The 19204-nt window shown below is 35.4% G+C and overlaps 1 protein-coding gene across 1 annotated transcript in view; it reads left to right on the forward strand.

Moving 5' to 3' along the window:
- LOC150100026 (ras-related protein M-Ras-like) overlaps positions 1–18901 on the forward strand; it is a 107633-nt gene extending 88732 nt beyond the window's left edge. The window contains exon 5 of the mRNA XM_090402583.1: positions 16790–18901. Within this exon, the coding sequence (XP_090258709.1) occupies positions 16790–16865 (76 nt within the window). The 3' untranslated portion in view covers positions 16866–18901. The remainder of the gene's footprint in view (positions 1–16789) is intronic.
- Positions 18902–19204: the final 303 nt, after the last annotated feature.

Here is a 19204-nt window from a genome sequence, read left to right on the forward strand (position 1 = left end):
ATTAAAGATATTCTTTTATTAATTCTTAATCCCTTACAAATAATACATAAAAATTACAGATAAAATAAAATGCGATTTTACCTACATAATATATTAAACAGAAGTTAATCTTTGCCATTTTTTAGCAGAAAACATCAAATCAAAACTAGAGAAAGAAAAATAGTGGACATTTTATTTATTTAGCTTCAGCGAGACCTCTGCTCCTTCATTACTGATAGATAATTTATATCAGGTTTATATATTGTAACTTTTAGAGACATGTATGCACTACTAGTTTCATCTGTAAGGCTATTCCTATTATGAGACTTAACAAAGTTCATCACTGAGAACAATGATTCACAAGAATTCACTCAGTTTTATAGTGTCTGCAGGGCCGCATTTATACTTTTGGAGGCCTGAGACACAACATCATTATGAGGCCTTCAAAAATAAGCATTTTTTTAGTTTATTGAAAATAAAAGTTAACATTTCCATAATAACTCATTTTAATAACATAATACAACATTGGTATACATATATTTGCATCTTAAAAAATGTATACAAATAAATCAGTTCAGATTTAAATAAAAAAATTAATAACTAAAAGTTTTTTTTTTCTGGCTTTGGTTTTAGCAAACATATCTATAATGTCATCATAATTGATCAAGTCCATTACATCTGATTCAATGCATAATAACGACAGGTCACTTGTTTTATTTTGGTGCAAGTTGCTTCGTAAATAATTTTTTATTCGTTTCAACACTGAAAATGAGCATTCAGCACTTGCATTTGAAATAGGCATCGTCAAAAATATTTTTAAAATTGTTTCTACGTTTGGGAAAGTAGACCTTAACCCATCATTTATAAATTTGTACATATTTTTAATTGAAGAATTTTCTTCCTTTATCATTATTAAAAATTGCTTAACTTCATCAGTAAATTTTTCTGGATCAATATCAGTCCCTTAAGTTTGTAAAATGTTATCAATACTAGTCTTGTACTTGTCTTGATCTATATCTTCCTTCAAAAAAATGTCAAACATATCTAATATGTCGAAATAGCTTTTTGTTCTTTCATTAATTTCCAAAATTAGCTTATGGCAAATGACATTAAAAGTGTTCACAGCAGAATTTTCTTTCCCATGTAATATAATCTCATTGTTAGATTGTGAAACTTCGTCACTCTTTTTTTTTTTTTTCATTTTTTAACTCTTTCCTTTTCATCTTTAAATTTTGTCTCATCTGTTAATAAATTCGCTTCTTCGTTTACAGCAGCAAAACTATTTCTTATATCTAAAATAAAACCAACTAAAGAGTGTAACAAATTATTAGCTAAAAACAAATCCATATCATTATCTTGTAGAGATTTACTACTAGCATTTATTCGTTGTAAAATTTTGTCCCACATAACTGTTAAAATTGCTGTTTCTGGTTTGCAAAATGTTCATCCAATGCTGAGTTCTCTAATTTAGAAATAGGTTTTTCATGAGGAGAAATGGATAGTTCAAGTAATGCGTCTTTCATTTGTTTATATCCACGTTTCAAAGCCAATATACCGTCAGCTCTTGCGGACCACCTCGTTTCACTTACTCTTTTAACTGTTAAAGATTTTTTTCTAAATGTTTAAGGAGTATACCCCATCTTCTTGTTGAAGATGAAAAGTAATTACCGGTATATACATTTTGAATAAAACAAAAATATTGCACTGCTTCCACACAAGATTCCGCATCATAGTTGCCAATTAAATGTAAGGAATGACTAGAGCACGGTATATAATGTGCAGAGGGACTACGTTTTATTAGCCTAGCTTGTAAACCTGTATAGATACTTTTCATATTGGCAGCATTGTAGCTTTGCCCTCTGCACATTTTTATATCCAAAGATAATTCTTCTGATTTTTTTTAATACTACCCCTTCTAAATATAAGGAATTATGTTGTGTAATTCTGATGAACCCGATAAATGTTTCTCTAATGTCAGAATTTGTGGCAACATACTTAAATATCATAGCTAGTTCGTCATTATGGGCAATGTCTGGCGTTGAATCGAGTATTATTGCAAAATAAGCAGCTTCCTTAATTTCTGATATTAATATTCTCTTGTTTTTTTAGCTATTAACGCTATGGATTCATCACAAGTATGGTAAGAAAGATAATTTGATCTGCCAGAACCACAGTTGGCATACATTTTCATGTGATGTTTTAAAAAATCATCAAATTCACTTAAATAATGTAAACACGATAAATAATTTCCGCAAGAATCAGAAAAAAATCATTTGTATTTCCTCTAAATGCTAGCCCTAGTTTACTCAGTAACTTAATGGTAACTATTATTCTTTTTAAAACCTCTCTCCAATAATTTTCTTCAGATTGTATTTGTTTGATCAATTCAGAATCAATTCGACTATTTACAGAACTTGATTTTCTTTTGTGATATGTGCACATCGCTCGTATATGCTCAGTAGAATGCTCGTGATCACATAAGGTTCATCTTATATTTCCCCAGTCATTAACACCCTTCATTAAGCTATTATTTGACTTATTTGACTGATCAAGCCTTCTGAAATATTCAGTACAACCACTATAAAGATTTTATGCCTCCATATTTGAGGCATTTCTGATCAGAAATCATCTATTTCCAGGTGATTCCATATTTCAGATATTTAATAGCTTTTTCTACCTCAAATATTTTATGTACTCATAAAATATACAGAGGCCTGAGGCCAAAGCAAGAAAAACAGGACCATAGCATCACACTGCCACTTCTGAATTTCACAGCTGGAGTTATGCATTCTGGTAAGAAACATTCACTGGGCATCTGCCACACCTACACCCATTCATCTGCTTGATAGAGGGTATAGCATAATTTGTTGCTCCATAACATAGCTTTCCAACCTTCCACATCCGACTGTAAATGCTTTTCGCACCACTGAAGATGACATTGCATATTGGTTTGGGCAATGTGGGGCTTGCATATTGCAGTACTACCATGGAAACCAAGTTGTGAGCCTTGGTTCTGAATGCTTTTGTGCAGATTTGTGTTCCAGTTGATATCCGGAATTTCTAATTCAATGTGTTTAAGTAAGAAGATAGTATCAGAAAGGTTCTATAAAGTTTTGAATGCCTGGGGGGGGGGACTCAGAAGTGGAGGAAAGAATACTGTAAATGGAATCAGATGATAAGAGGATTTGCTTAGTTAAAAGCTGGATAGATAAAAAGTGACATCTTGAAAGAGGGGGGGGGAATCGAAGTTTTCAGAAGCAGTGTATGGTATGTATGCCAGTAAATTCTCGGGATAACTGTCAGTTTGAGAAGAGAGGTCTGGTCTTGAATGTTGAGCTGAGCATTACTTAAAGTAAATGGAGAAGAACTAAGATCCATTTTTTATGACGGGGGGGTGAAACAAAAATTATGTTTTGGAAGCACTTGTTTTATGAGTGAGAAGAATGGAATGTGCGGAATTAAGCAAAATTATGGATAGAGTTTGAGGTCATTTGTGCATATGAGGTGTGTGGGTGAAGTAAGAGAGTCCTAAGAAATATCTGAATTTCTTATGATCACTAAGAAATTCAGATATTTCTCAGATATTGAAAAGAATATGTATGAAAATTCTAAAATGAATCAGGCAGGCATCTTTCAGAAATAAACTGTAGTGAAGAGAGCGAGAGAACAACTTAAGAGAACCCTGGTGCTGGCAGACCATAAGATGACAGATTGCCGAGAAACTTTTAATAATGCCAGATCCTATGAAATACCTAAATGTGGAGTGCAACAGTGCAGGTTTCTCTCAGTCTTTCCATGGTACTTATCCAGAGGTGGGTGATGCAGTCGAAGAAAAAGATTAGCAGATTTTGCTTGACTGATGTGGATTCTGAGAGAATCCACATTCTGTGGGCACTAATTAGTTGACAATGCTTCATATGTGGAAGTTGGCTATTGTTGACTTTCTCTATTACTTAAGACAATGAGTAAATTGATAGTTTGATGGCATGACACTTATTTCCTTTTTTTTTTTTTTAATTTTTTTTTTTTAAATTAGTGTATATGGGTTGCTTTCATACTGTGGGGTGGATGCTAACTGAGTATAATATAGTGTTGAGATGATAAAGATATTAGTTCAGAAGCACATCTGTTGAGCATAATAGGTAAAATACTCTAAAGACCAGATGTCTTTTTGGCATTCATATTGTTCAGGAGTCTATCGATGTCTTTCTGACAGAATAGTTCAGGAAGGATGTGGCACTTTGTTCTGGTTATAGTTGGAAGTGATTTATCTTGGTTATCTGTGCTTGAGTTGGATGAGAAGAATGATGCCAGGATGTTAGAGTAATATCTGGGTATGAGAGAGAGAGACAGATAACCAGGAGCATAGATGAACAGAAATTGTGCCCAGTGGCATTTGTAAGTCTAGAAGGTATTGACTACCATTGGCACATGAGATGAGCTTTCTACATTTGCCTTTTTTTAACATCACTTACCATGTTAAATAAAGATACCAAGAAATTATATACTTGGTACCTTTAATTTATAGCATAACCAAGTGGAAAAATTTCCAACTTACCCTGTTATTGATTGTTTTGCAGTTGTTGCTGGCTTCATTGTAGGCTGCATCTCAAGCCACTTACAACTTTTTTTTTCCCCTTGGACTGATTGATACATTTTCCAAAAGAACCATGTTTATGTTCCTTTATGTGGTTTGAATATTGGACTGGAATTCTGAAACAAGTGGAGAGTGAAGTCCTCATTCCAATGTGGATAATTTCTTTAACATGATCACTACAAGTATCTAGATCTAGAGAGGGACAACAGTAATGTGACTATGGACAAAAAGGAGTAAAAGTTTCATCTCTAATGGAATGCCCTCCATTAGAGATGAAAGCTGAATGAGATTATGATCTGAAATCATGATAGATATGTTGTTAAGGACACCTCAGAAGTGAACTTGGAAATATAACTGATTAAGCAAAGATGCAGTATTGTGTCACCAATGATGATCACTTCACTGTCAGAAGGCAGGAAATCAAGGTTCAATAATAAGAATTCAGAGATCACAGTGATTTTCGGATATGGGGAAGTAGTACACACAACAGACATAATGAGGCAAGTAAAAGGAGATTTATAGAGTTCGTTTTAGATAAATTATGGACTCTACAACCATGTTATAAATAATTATTTTAATTTCCCGACGTTTCAACCTTCATATTAAGGTCACCATCTGGAATATATACATATATACAAAGACAAGCGGAATTACATTTCACACAGTATGCTAAAGAGACAATGATTTGATCAATGCTACTGATATGACCTCTAGTGAAAATAGAATATTAAAAAAAATTAAATAAATAAATAAAAATACAAATAAAAAATAAATTAATTAATTACTTAATTAAAAACTACATGAAAGCTATATTCTATTTAAGATAACCTCAGAGAAACATTCTTTCATGTGGATAGTTTTCTTACAGTAATTATGATGTCCTAATTTAACATGACAATTGTTATATTAGATTTAAGATTGTGGATTACTTATGGTCGTATTTACAGTCAACTCTTAGGGAGAAAGGTTAAGTGGGTAGAATATATACCTTCCATATGCTTGGGATTTTTAGACATAAGATTAGGGTGGTTGATAAGAATTTCACAGGCTTCCTTGAATTTATGTTCATAACATGTTTTAGTGGGATGTAAACAACTGGTGCTTTTCTAGTAATTCTATGTAAAGTGTTCAGGTCATCAGATATTCAAGTGATCAGAAAGGCCAGCTTCACCATAGTTATTATATTTAATGTGTTGTTTATGTTCCTTTTGTCTGATAGGAATTGTGCATCCTGTTTCCCCTATATAGGGTAGATTACAGGTGCAATAAATACGGTATACTCTGGGGTGGGCCGACAGAGGAAGTGGGTCTCTAGATGAGTTGAGTAAGCTCTTTAATTTTGCACGAGGTTTAAAGGTGGCTTTAAGATTGTATTTCTGTAGTATTCTATTTATTTTATCTGATGTTCTTTTAATGTATGGAATGGTTATAGTTTTATTGTAGTCTAGTTTATCTTTGTTTTTTTAGTGAGGTCTTGTAGAGAATTTTGTTGATAGTATTTTGGCTGTAACCATTTTTTAGGACAGTATTGTGGATAACTTTAACTTCATCTATAAGCGCTTGCTCATTGGAGCAAATCTTCAAAGCCCTGTTTTTTAGCGTATTAATGACATCTAGTTTTTATGTTGGGTAGTGGTAGGAGTTTATGTGTATATGTGTTGGTTTCTGGTAAACAGTGAAGGAAAGTGCCAGAAGGAAGACATGGGACAAGTGTATCTAGAAACAGAAGTGTGTTCTGCTTTTCAATCTCAATTGTGAACTGTATGCATTTGTGTTGTTTGTTTAGGTGGCCGAGGAAAGTGTCTAATGTCTGGCAGCCATGGGTCCAGATAGCGAGAACATCGTCAACGTATCTAAGCCAGATTTTGGGTTTTAAAGGAGAGGAATCTAGAGCACATTGCTCAAAATATTCCATGTAAAAGTTAGCAATGACGGGGGCGGGATAATGGCGAGCCCGTTGTTGTGCCTTCTTTTTGTAGGTAGAAAGCATTTTGCACACAAAATAACCAGAACATAATACATGCACGAAGAGCTCCATGATACCGGGAGGGAATTTGTCCTCTAAAAGAAGGATTGTGTCATTGATTGGGACATTCGTGAAGGCAAAGATGTGAAAACTGACTAATAAATCATCTTTTTCTAATGTAATGTCTTTGATTATGTTTATAAAGTGTTGTGTGTTTCTGATATAGGAGGGGGAATGACCTACCCAACTCCTTGAATGTTGACGCTAATTTCTTGGCTAGGTGATAATTAGGACTGTCTATACCAAAGGTGGGAAACCCCTCGCCTGCGGGCGAAATTTCGCCCGTGAGTCTATTTCAATTCCCCCTTTGCTGATGTACTCGTATGTACATGTAAATAAAATTTTATAATAATTTCAATTTATTATAATTAAATTTATTTAAATTTAAATAATTAAATATACAAAATCAAAAATAACTATATTACATAAAATATGATCGTCATATGTCTGGCGACCATCAAATCGAGACCAGCCATTAAAATAAAAAGAAATCAGGAGCATTTCTCGCGGGCAAAGTTCAGATTTTCTCTGATTGGTTGCTTCCCAATTACCACCATGGTATTTTCCCGCGTGTCAAAACATATTGACTTTTGACTTTGTTTTTCTCATGCAGTCCTGCGAGTGCCTTGTAGTTAACCAGTTGACAACTTTATTCAATTTATTTATTTTTAAATAAAAAATATTTTATTTTCCAGTCGCCCACGGAAGTTTTTAAATTAGCAATTTTCGCCCTTGATACTAAAAAGGTTCCCCACCTCTGGTCTATACCTTCGACTAACGGCCAGAGTGGTATGTTTTGTTTGTGAATCTTTGGTAGACTTTAAATTCTCAAGATTTATAGAGTAGAAAGGTTTGTGTGCTAGCAGTTCATGCTAATTTATTTGGGAGTATTAATTCACAGCACAAAATAATAAGGATAATATTTATTTAGCTTATTTGCTGGTATTTTCAGAGTACAAATACTGTTTGTCACAGTACATGAACAGCATCAATTTGTTTAACAGTGGGATCAGTTTAAAATTAAATGCAGTTATCAATGCTTTACATGTCAAACTGTGTGATATTTTAAATCATGAACTGTGGGCAATCCTTGTCAGCATCTCTGATGCTATGGCAGATAAAGAATTCAAAAAAGTCAAAAGCTGGCACCTGAAAAAATTCAAAATCCTCCAACATCATAGTGCTGTGGGATGACCACAATTACAAAATCCTGTCATTGTAAATTTATCATTGGTAGCCCTAACCAATGAAGATATCAGCATGTTAAGTCAAGGATAGAACTTGGCTGTTACAACTAGCCAAGTTCCAAAGGAGAAAATAATGGCATTCGAACATGGAATGTATGACCTTGCCTCTGTCCATAGCCAATAACTTTCATTTGGATGTAGCCAACATCTTAATCCATTCTATACCTCCCGGAAACAATATGCCCAAAATAAAAATCAGTGCTTTAAAAGAACTATACAGTAAAACAATATTGTAATAAAGCAGACAGAGGTAATGCATCTGTGATTATGAGTCTAACAGAATATGAAAACAAAATGCACAAACTTTCACAAGATCGGTCTACATGATGAAATCATAGATTGTGATCCTACTAACCCACAAAAGAATGAAGTTCATAAATTACTGAAGAAAGTTACTTCCTGACTAAAAACAACTGTGAAAAAACTCGAGCCTTTTCATGTAAAAACACTCAGAATATATGGAATACCTTAAATTCACGAACAAGATACCCCCCCCACCCCCCATGCAGGGAGTCTGCTGCAAGTGCTACCTGCAGTGGACAACCCATTGCACTCACCAAATGTGACAATAGGAGGTTACGAAGAATAATATATAAAAACTGTCATTTATCACCCTACACGTTGAATTTAGAGTTCCGGCCATCGACTGGAACACAAATCTGTGCCAAAAACATTCAGAACCAAGGCTCACAACATGGGCTTCCATGATTAGACTGCAATATGCAAGCCTTTCATTATCCACGAACCAACATGCAGTATTGTCTTCAGTGGTGCAAAGAGCATGTACAGTGGGACGTGGAAGCTTGGAAAGCTGTGTTATGGAATGACGAATCACACTACAGAGTACAAATACTGTTTGTCTCTACTGGGCAGATGAATGGGTATAGGTTGCGGTGGATGCTTAGTGAAGTCTCTCACCATAGTGCATAATCCCAGCTATAACATTCAGAGGTGGCATTGCGATTGTATGCTCTTGTTTTTCCTCATTTGGCCTCTGTTTGTGCCACAAACATTGAACTCCAAGAGGTGAACATTGGACAATATGCAGTGCATCCTACTTTATGGTGTTTCTATGGAACTTACCATTGTCTCTTTCAACAAGACAATGCAACACGTCATGAGGCTGCTGCTGCTATAACTGCGTGGTTTGTCAACACACTTGACTGGACTCCACAGAGCTGTGATCTCTATCTTTTGAACATCTATGGGATGCACTGGAGCATTGGTTTGAGGTCAATGGACCCCCCCCCCCATAACAGTCTAGAATCTCATTACATGCCTACAGGAAGAATGGTCCAAATTTTTAATTGCTATCATATGGCTGTGGAAAGCATGTCCTGTAAGAATGCTGCAGTCATCACAGTGAAAGGAGGTCCTACATCTTATTAAGGTGAATGCCATGGCTATTTGTTCCTCCCACCATGGACCATGGTGTTTACTGACTTCTTTCCAAGCAGTGTATGTTCAAATACCATATTTTAAAAGTTCAGGTTTCAGTTATTTCGATAATGATTAGTTTCAATATTATTTCACTATTAACCAGTGTACTGTTTAACCGATTTGCTAAAGTCATATTTCTCCTCAGATATATTTGAATAATTTTCACATTTACAGTACATGCTGGTTATTTTGCATAGAAAGGGAATACACACAAACAACTGGATGGGACAGATATGCCCTCCCCCCTTGCAAATTTCTACATATAAACCAAGAAAACCAAGCAATGAATACAGCTACTCTGAAACCACTGGTCTATGATATGCCAGTGGTTCCCAACCTTTTTCCACTTGTGTACCCCTTTTAAACCCATTTCTATAAATTGTACCCCTTGTTTTTAAAATAGGGTGATTCAAACTTAACATTTATTGTTCCATAACTAACATTTTGCATTTTGTTTACTTTACTTGTTTTTCCACCATTACTGATTATTTTTCGTGTACCCCTGAACGGCCCAGCACATACCCCTGGGGGTACATTTGGGAACCAACGGTCTATGTTATGTTGTGTTTGCTATTTGGCCACTTCGTCCAGACAAATGACTGTCTGCCCTTCTTAGATATACTAGTCACATGCCTTCCTGATGGTTCATTATCATTTTCTGTTTGTAGAAAACCTGAATATACAGGGAGATATTTGCACATACAATCACACCATCCAGCTCGGCAGTATGGTATGTTAAAAAACTAGTTTACATATCCAGAGCTATCTGTTCCAATGACAATGCTGTTACCACTGAACTTGCTGACTTTCATCACACTTTTTTTTTAGCCAATGGCTATAATCCCCAGAGAATAGACAAAATATTGAATGCATCCTGGAAATCCTCTTCATTGCCTCATACTCAAGACTACAGCAAAATTTACCATTCCATACATTCAGGGCACATCTGAAAAGATATCTAGAGTACTTATTAAATATCAGCTCTGCACCATATTTAAACCATATATCAAATTTGCAACTCTCATCCATTCACTTAAGGATAAACTCTCTCCTTTTTTACATCCAAGGGTGTATGAAGTGTCCTGTACTTGGGATCGGGCTTACTACGGATAGACAGGAAGAACTGCTGACATCCACCTTGGAGAACATAAAATAATACATTCAGCACTATCATTATGTCAAGTCGGGGCTAACAAACCATCCATGCCTTGGATATCCTTTGATACAGGATCAAATGGAAAAAGACAAAAGTACTACACAGAAGTCATAAGTCAGAGAGATTGTTTTTGGAATCAGCAGCCTTAAAACATTCTCCAAACCTCACCAAGTGTGGCTGTATCAATTTACCAAATATCTAGGAGACAGTCATTTTAAGATCAAATTAATACTTATTTCTTCCTTTCTCTTTATCCAACGATAGATGATGCCAATTAGGACTTTAGGTCTGTTACAATTTTATTAAACTCTGTTAACCAAATTGTTGCTATTTGTGTACTGTGAGTACAACATGACAAAATTTCATGCCGGCTGGGGCGTCGCCCGGTTAAACAAGGCCCCCGTTGTTTTCGCCAGGGAACCAGGGCGAACAGCGAAAAGTCAGCTACTGGAACAAATCTGAAAACAAACCCCAACTCAACATCACCAGAGTTAAAGATCGGTACTATCAACGTAAGAAGCCTGAATGGAAAAGAAATGGAGCTAGCTGAGGAATTAGATAAGTACCAGATCGACATAATAGGGGTGACTGAAACAAAAAAGACCAAAACTGGTGAGATCTTTCTGAGCAATAAATACAAAATGTTATATTCAGGCAATAACAATCAAGGAAAAGGATTAGCCATAGTATTCAACACAAAATACGAGGCTAAGCTTCTTGAATGGCAGTCAGTCTCAAGTAGAGTAATGTGGGCAAATATGAGAATGGGGAACTGGACAATGAGACTTATTTGTGCCTATGGTCCCACAGAAGGTTCTACTAAGGTAGAAGTGGAGGAATTTTTTGAGGCTTTAGAAAAAGCAACTGACACAATGAAAAAGGAAAAGTTGGTCCTTGTTGGGGATCTAAATAGTAGAGTAGGAAATGATTGTGAGACATACAAAAATATTTTGGGAAAATTTGGAGAAAAGAGCAAAGCTAATAATAATGGCAAATATCTGTTGGATTTCTGCTCAGGACATGGACTGGTTATTACTAACACCATGTTCCAACATAAAAATGTGCACAAATTCACATGGAGAGAAGAGGCTAGGAATAAGAAAAGTCTCATTGACTATGTTATTACTAGGAATAAGAAAAGTCTCATTGACTATGTTATTGTTGATAGTGATGTTTTCTCCCTGGTGCAGGACACCAGAGTGTACAGAGGATTTGAAATTGGAAGTGATCACTATTTAGTCTTGAGCAGGATAAAATTGAATTTCATATTGAAAAGAATAACATGTAAGAAAGTTTTAAAGCGAATAAAAGTTGAGCAGCTCTCAGATGTAAACTGTAGACTAAAATACAGAAATATTATTGAAAAGAAAATGAAAGAGTTTGAGAACAGGAATCAAACCTTGGAGATTCAGTGGCAAACTCTGAAGGAAACATTGATTGATTCTGCCAGAGAGGCATGTGGTGAGGTTGTGTGCAAAGATAAAAAAATCAGAACTCCCTGGTGGACACAGGAAGTTAAAGAGGCAGTGAAGGAAAAGAAGAAAGCATATCAAAAGTTCCTGGCAAATAAGTCAGCTTTTACTCTTACAGAATACAGAGACAAATGTAAGAAAGCTAAACAGTGTGTAAAACTAGCTAAACAAAAGTCATGGGAGGACTTTGGCAAGAATATAGAAAATAAATATCAAGAAGGTGGCAAAATATTCTGGAGGTTGTTGAAGAAGCTTAGGAATGGAGGAAAGAGTGCTGTAAAAGGAATTAGAGATGATAAAGGTGAAATGAAAACAGGAGAAAAAGATATCCTTGAAGTATGGAGTAATTACTTTGAAAAACTGCTAAATGAAACAAGCAGTGATGACAGCACAGTGATAAAAAACACTGACCAGGCATGCAGTCTGGAATACATATCCATACTTGAAGTAGAAAAAGCCATCAAAGGTTTGAAATGTGGAAAGGCAGCAGGAGTAGATGATATTCGACCAGAAATGCTGAAGTATGGTGGTATAAGAGTCTTACAGTGGCTGCACTGCATAGTTCAGAAAGCCTGGACAGAGGGACGAATTCCCGATGATTGGAGTAGAGCTCTCATAGTACCCATATATAAAAAGGGAAATAAAACTGAATGTGAGAATTACAGAGGTATTTCCCTACTGAGTGTTCCTGCCAAGATCTATGCAAGTATACTTGAGAAACGGTTGAGAAGAATTGTGGAAGAAAAGCTTGGTGAAAAACAAGCTGGATTCAGGCCAAATAGAGGCTGTCAGGATGAATTCTTCAATTTACGACAAATAGTCGAGAAAGCATGGGAATATAACAAAGATCTGTATTTAAGTTTTGTCGATCTGGAAAAGGCATATGACAAGGTGCCAAGAGAGAAGCTATTCAATATGCTGCAGTTATATGGTGTCAATGGGGCATTATATCAAGCAATACTTAGTCTTTATTTGAGTTGTGAGTCAGCAGTTAGAATTGAAGGAAGTACAGGAAGATGGTTTAATGTTAAATCTGGTGTGAGACAAGGATGTACATTATCCCCTCTGTTATTCATTATCTATATGGATCACATTATGAAGGAATGTGGTATTAAACCTGATATCAAAATTGGAGATGTTAATGTCAGCTCTTTGCTTTATGCGGATGATGTTATACTTCTAAATAAATCCGCTACAAGTCTGCAAGATTCTCTGACTAAATTGAATAGCTGTTGTAATAGATATGGTATGAAGGTCAGCAATAAAAAGACAAAGACAATGAAAATAGGCAGAATCATTGAAAATGTCAACTGTGTTGTGAATGGAGAACCTGTGGAACAAGTAAAACATTTCAGCTACTTAGGCACAATTTTTACTGAAGATGGTAAACTAAATATAGAAATAGACAACAGAATCAGCAAAGCTGGTATCGTGGGAAGTCAATTGAATAAATTCATATGGAATAAGAAAGAAATTAGTCGGAACACTAAATTAGCTGTATACAAGACTGTGTTCAAACCAATTTTAACTTATGGATCTGAGAGCTGGGTCAGAAGTAAAACACTTGACCAAAGACTAGAGACCGCAGATATGAGAGTCCTGAGAAAGATTAGAGGCGTGAACAGATGGCATCAATGGCAATATCATATTAAAAATGAGGATATTAGGAAAGAACTTGACATTGTCAGCATCCAGGAATGCGTTAACAGAGCTAATCTCAGATGGTATGGTCACTTAAATAGAATGGGAGAGGAAAGATTAGCAAAACAAGTGTTCTCTGCCTGGTTGGCAGGAAAACGACCCAGAGGAAGACCAAGATATAGGTGGATTGATACGGTACAAAGTGCCTTAGACGATAGAAATATAAGATCTGATAATGTTGGAGTCTTGACAAGTAACAGACTGATTTGGAGGAAAATTGTAGATAGGAAGTTAGTAATGATGTAATTTTTTTATGTAGTACTGTCCTATCCTGTACACCCCTTGAGGGTACATGGCAGGAATTTGATGATGATGATGATGATGATGACAAATTGTTTTTGTGATCTGAAGATACTGGATATACAGTAATAACCACAGAAGATCAGCAAATAAGTTAAATAATTATTATTTTTGTGATTATTCTTTGTTTTGAATTAATACTGTCAAATAAATTGTGAAAGAGATTCAGTATTCAGCCTCCTCTGACAAGGAATATACACAAAAGCTGTATGCTGCCTTTGTAAAAGGAAGAAATCATGTGTAATGCAGAACAGTTGAGGTGGTCTGTGGTTGTTATAGAAATAATTTTTTGTTTGGTTTAAAACCACAAATTTATGCCCCAGATGTTGAAGTGGATGTGGAAAAATTTTTTTGTTTAAGGTTTATTGATTTTTTTTTTTAACCACAGTAACACTATACCTCTTAGAGTTTACTGTCATGTTAAATGTTTTATGGATGATGAGAAAAAGAACAGGGAGAAGCGTGCAGTTTGGGAGATACTCTTAGATGCTGACCATATATATATATATATATAGAGAGAGAGAGAGAGAGAGAGAGAGAATTTGGTCACCATACTATAACATGTACCCTCTATACCAGTACAGTCTCCTACCAGGCACATTCTGGCAGTGGAGATGACAGCGGGATTCTCGTCACCTTATTGGGGAGTCTCCTAAATGTGTTGCTATTGGGTTCAGTTCCATATATTATGATAATAAAGAATTTCTGCAGGCTGACTGCCAGCACATTGTATACTATGCTTTCCCAGTCCAGAAGGAGGCTCTGATGACCTGTATAGTATCATCCACTTGATCCCCAGTAAGCAAGGTGGTAGTGTTTCAGTGGGCAGTGAAAGTCATCTGTCACCTAATAGGTTTAGTTGATGTTTCCTTCAACTCGGCACTATTAATGGGAATGGTTGCCATTAGTACTTAGATCCCTTTTGATGAAAATGGACTACACCTCAAGAAGGCAGGGTTGACTTGCCTAGTCCATTAGTAGCTTTTGTTGTAAATTGAAATTTGTACCACAGTTGACAAGTTGTATACTTGTTTGATAAGTCTCTATTTATAGTATATAATTATCATGACTCTTTAACATGTAGTGTTATGTTTCCATGTGAGCAGTAAGTTCAGCTTAAGTGTACCAGTAATCATCAGTAAATGATTGTTATTGAAAGTTTTCTGCAGTGATCTATGTGCTAGTATTTTATATGTTGTTTTACAATCACTTTATATGCTGTTATGGTTGGTAACACATTTCTTCTTCTTCTGCAGCTTCTCCCACTTAAGTGGGGTCACTGTTGATGATGAGTCCCCTCCACATCCTCCTGTCTTGGGCTGTCACCACATCCAAGGTCTTCATCCTCAAGTCCTCTTCTTTGGCTGCCCATGCTTCCTCCTTCCTTGCACATCCATCTGCATGACCCTTCTTCCCACATATTTGTCCTCCCTCCTCATCACATGACCAAACCATCTCAACCTTGCCTTCTGTATCTTCGCTCCTAAGTTCGTAACTTTCATTGTTTTTCCCTCACATAGTCATTTCTCAGACGATCCTTTCTGGTTACACCGCACATCCACCTAAGCATTCTCATCTCTGCTACTTCCATCCTGCTGATGTTATTTTTCCTCAGGGCCACAGTTTCTATAGCATACGTCATAGCTGGCCTCACTACTGTCCTATAGATTTTGCATTTCAGATTGATCGGCACCTGCTTATCGCATAACACTCCAGCCATCTCCATCCAGTTCCTCCAACCGGCTTGTATCCTTCATCCCACTTCCTTCTCAGCTCCTCCATCTTTTTCCACTGTTGAATCTAAGTATCTAAAGTCCCTCACCTTCCTGATGACACTTCTTTCCAACTCCAGATCTGTCTCCTGGCTGCCGGCACTGTGCAACACATATACTCTGGCTTACATCTGCTCAGTGTCATACCTCTGTCTTCCAGTACTTTTCTCCATCTTTCCAGTTTAGGTCCCGCTTCTTCTCTTGAATCTGCACACAGCAAGATGTCATCTGCATACAACATTGTCTAAGGCGCATCTTCTCTCACCACCTCCATCACAATATTAAACAGAAACGTACTTAATGCTGACCCTTGATGCAAGCCAACTGTTACTTGAAAACTTTCTGTCTGTTCTAGACAGGTCCGAAGACTTGTCTTCACATTTCTGTACATCTCCCGCACCAACCTGACACATTTCTCCAGAACCTTCTTCTTCCTCAGACACCTCCTGAATTCTTGCCTTTGCACTCTATCGTATGCTTTCTCCAGATCAATAAATGCCAGATGTAGCTCCCGTTGTTTCTCTCGAAACTTTTCCATCATCTGCTGTAACCCAAAAGCATCTGTTGTTGATCTACCAGGCATGAAGCCAAATTGTTGGTTGGTAACACACTGAATTCAAAAAACAGAGTGCATAATATGTAGACTATTGAGTTGTATAATTCTGAATAATACATTGGATTCATTATGATAAACTCCAAGTATTATCTACACAGTTATATTTTTATTCACAAAATATTTACTTTGTGGAAATTTATCCTAATGTATCCTGCACATCAGGATAAACTTCATGATATACAATGCATATTCTGAGGAAGTTTAAGTTAGAAATTGTGGTTGTAGCATGCTGATTCTGAGTTTAAAGATCCTTTGTTTTAATAGATCAAATATATCAAAAATGTCTGCTTTGTATCCGTATCATTTTTCTATAATATCCAAAGGTTATATTGACTCTTCAGTGGGCACTTTGCATCCATGTAATTATGGATGTTATACCTATCCGGTACTGTGGTTAAAGCTTTGTCAGATACTATGTTAAAAAATTATGTATGAATGCAGGTTTGTAATTTTTTAAAAAAAAATTCATTTATTTTGTTTTAGAAATCAGCCACCCCCAGCAGATAAGCAACGGCGGAGAGAATGGTGGAAGAAGAATAGGCGATGTATAATTCTTTAGCAGATCAGCACTCATGATATAGTTTTTCTTTACAGTGATAACAATGTGTGTATAGCAGTTGTAGAAGGATGCTTTCAATGAATAAGACTTGCATTCTCTTTACACTTACAAAGAACATTCTTATTCAGCAGTCAAGAGCAAATGAGAGTAATGTACTCATTGGTGTTTTCCATGTATTGCTCAGTTTTTGCATCAGATCTGTAGGCTACTGTGCTCTTTTTCCAATCCAGAAAAATTTCTTCCTTGGTGTCTGTATACCTGCCCTGATGTTTGAAATACAGGCTTTAGGATGCTAAAAGCTGTGTCACTAACAGTTTTGAGAGGTGCGATATTTTGAAGAGTTCATTTCACATGATAAGAAATATACAAGGGTAATAAGTTTATATCCCTTAGTGTTCATTAGATGAAGTATTTTGACAGTAGTAAGAAATAAAGTTAGCCATCTTTTACGTGTATATAATATATACACAGTTGATTGTTAAATGTTTTGCAGTAAGATTTGGATGAGTTTTTTACATGTTTTTAAACAGTTAAATTTCTTTATATTTAGTTTTATATTGCTTTGTTTTACTTGGATATTTTAGGATATTTGAATTTTTTTACAAAAAAAAATTGATAAAATAAAAATCCCGTATTTTTTATATATATATGAAGTAACTTGTATCTCAAAAAGTAATTGGCAAAAGATAAAGGAAGTCATCAAAAAAAAAAAAAACCCCTAGTTCAAACTTTCACTTGCAGCACTAATTCTGATGTTCATAACACTAACGAAGCACAGTTTTTTATGTGAAAACATTTTCAGTATGTAATCCCTATGCAATCCATATAATTAGCAGCTAATTTCCTGGCCTCAGTTAAGTTTCTGTTCCATGATGTTCTCTGTAGCAGCTGTGATTGGTCTTCAGTTATTTACCTGTATACAAATTATTCCTGTTCATGTTTTTTCTTAAAGAATTCTCATAAGATCAGATCTGTTCAGTTCAAAAGCATCATCATCATCACAGCGTTTTTAATTGGTGAATCACTGGCTGGTAGTGAACACTTAAAAAAGAGTGGTCAGCTTAATTATTGTAAATGGTAAATACAAGGTGTGACAAATTCCTGGTATGCACATGTAAAAAAGTATATTTGCTTACCTGTAGACTAGTGACTACTATTATCTTCGAAGTAATTTCCTTGTATACAGCAATGCACTTAGCTACATGATGCTGCCATTGTTCAAAACATTTCTGGAATGCTTTTTTATTACTGTCATGACATGATGCTTGAAATGTTAGAAAATCTGCCTCCCTTCAAGGTATTCTTCAGTTTTTGGAACAGCCAGAAGTTGCAAGGGGCTAAGTTTTGTGAATATGGAATATGGTCCAATTTTGTGATTGATTTTTTAGCCGGAAACTTGCAGATGGCTTACATTACATTGCATCGTGTGCAAAGGCATTATCATGATGAATGATTCAGTTGGTCAGCTAAAGTTCAGGTCTCTTCTTATGAACAGCTTCACATATCCTTGGTTCAATGGTTAACCTTGTGCATTGAATTTGAGATGAACTTTGTCCTAAAGATTGAGTTTGTGGTCATCCAGTTCTTTTTTCGTCTCTCACATCTTCCTTTAAACCTCTTATGCCACTCACATACACTATACTTTTTTTTTTTTCATGGCATCAACATAAACCACTCAACATGTCTAGAGTTTCATTTTCACTTTTGTCTAACTTTGCACAAAACTTAATGTTAATTGTGCTGTTCTAAATTTCATTTACTAATTAAGAATTAAGAATCACTAATAATAATAATAAGAATAAAAACTAAATAAAATTAAGAATCAAAGCAGTAGCATAGACATGTTCAAACATACACAGTCAGTGTTCTACCTGACTTGCCACATCTGTGATAGTACGAGGCCATTCCAGGAATTTAATTGTCACATCTTGTATAGGCAATTCAAACTAGCCATGCTTTCTTTCCTTTTTTTTTTTTTTTGATAGTTTTGTATATTAAGTAGACAATTTGATGCATTGCAAAAATGTTCAAAGAATTGGCAGTAACTGTGCTTAACTTTTATTTCATAATTATGTATAATTTCTTAAAGAATATATGTTGCATTTTTTATAGTGATATATATTTCTGATATGTAAATTGATATGTAATAGAAGAGCAAAATTAAAGCATATTTAAAAAATACATCAGTAGTAGTTGTAATAGTAGGAAGAGAAAATTCATGTAAGAATTGCAAAATAAAAAGAACATCTTATAACTTCTGTAACTAGGATCCATGTGTAATTGGATTATGTTTTTAATATGGTAATTATAATAGTTTCAGAACTATGTTTTTTGAAATT

The sequence above is a fragment of the Typopeltis vanoorti genome, chromosome 13 (genome assembly GCF_054136105.1).
Source record: "Typopeltis vanoorti isolate ZY-2024b chromosome 13, IOZ_Tvanoo_1.0, whole genome shotgun sequence".
Classification (NCBI taxonomy): domain Eukaryota; kingdom Metazoa; phylum Arthropoda; class Arachnida; order Uropygi; family Thelyphonidae; genus Typopeltis; species Typopeltis vanoorti.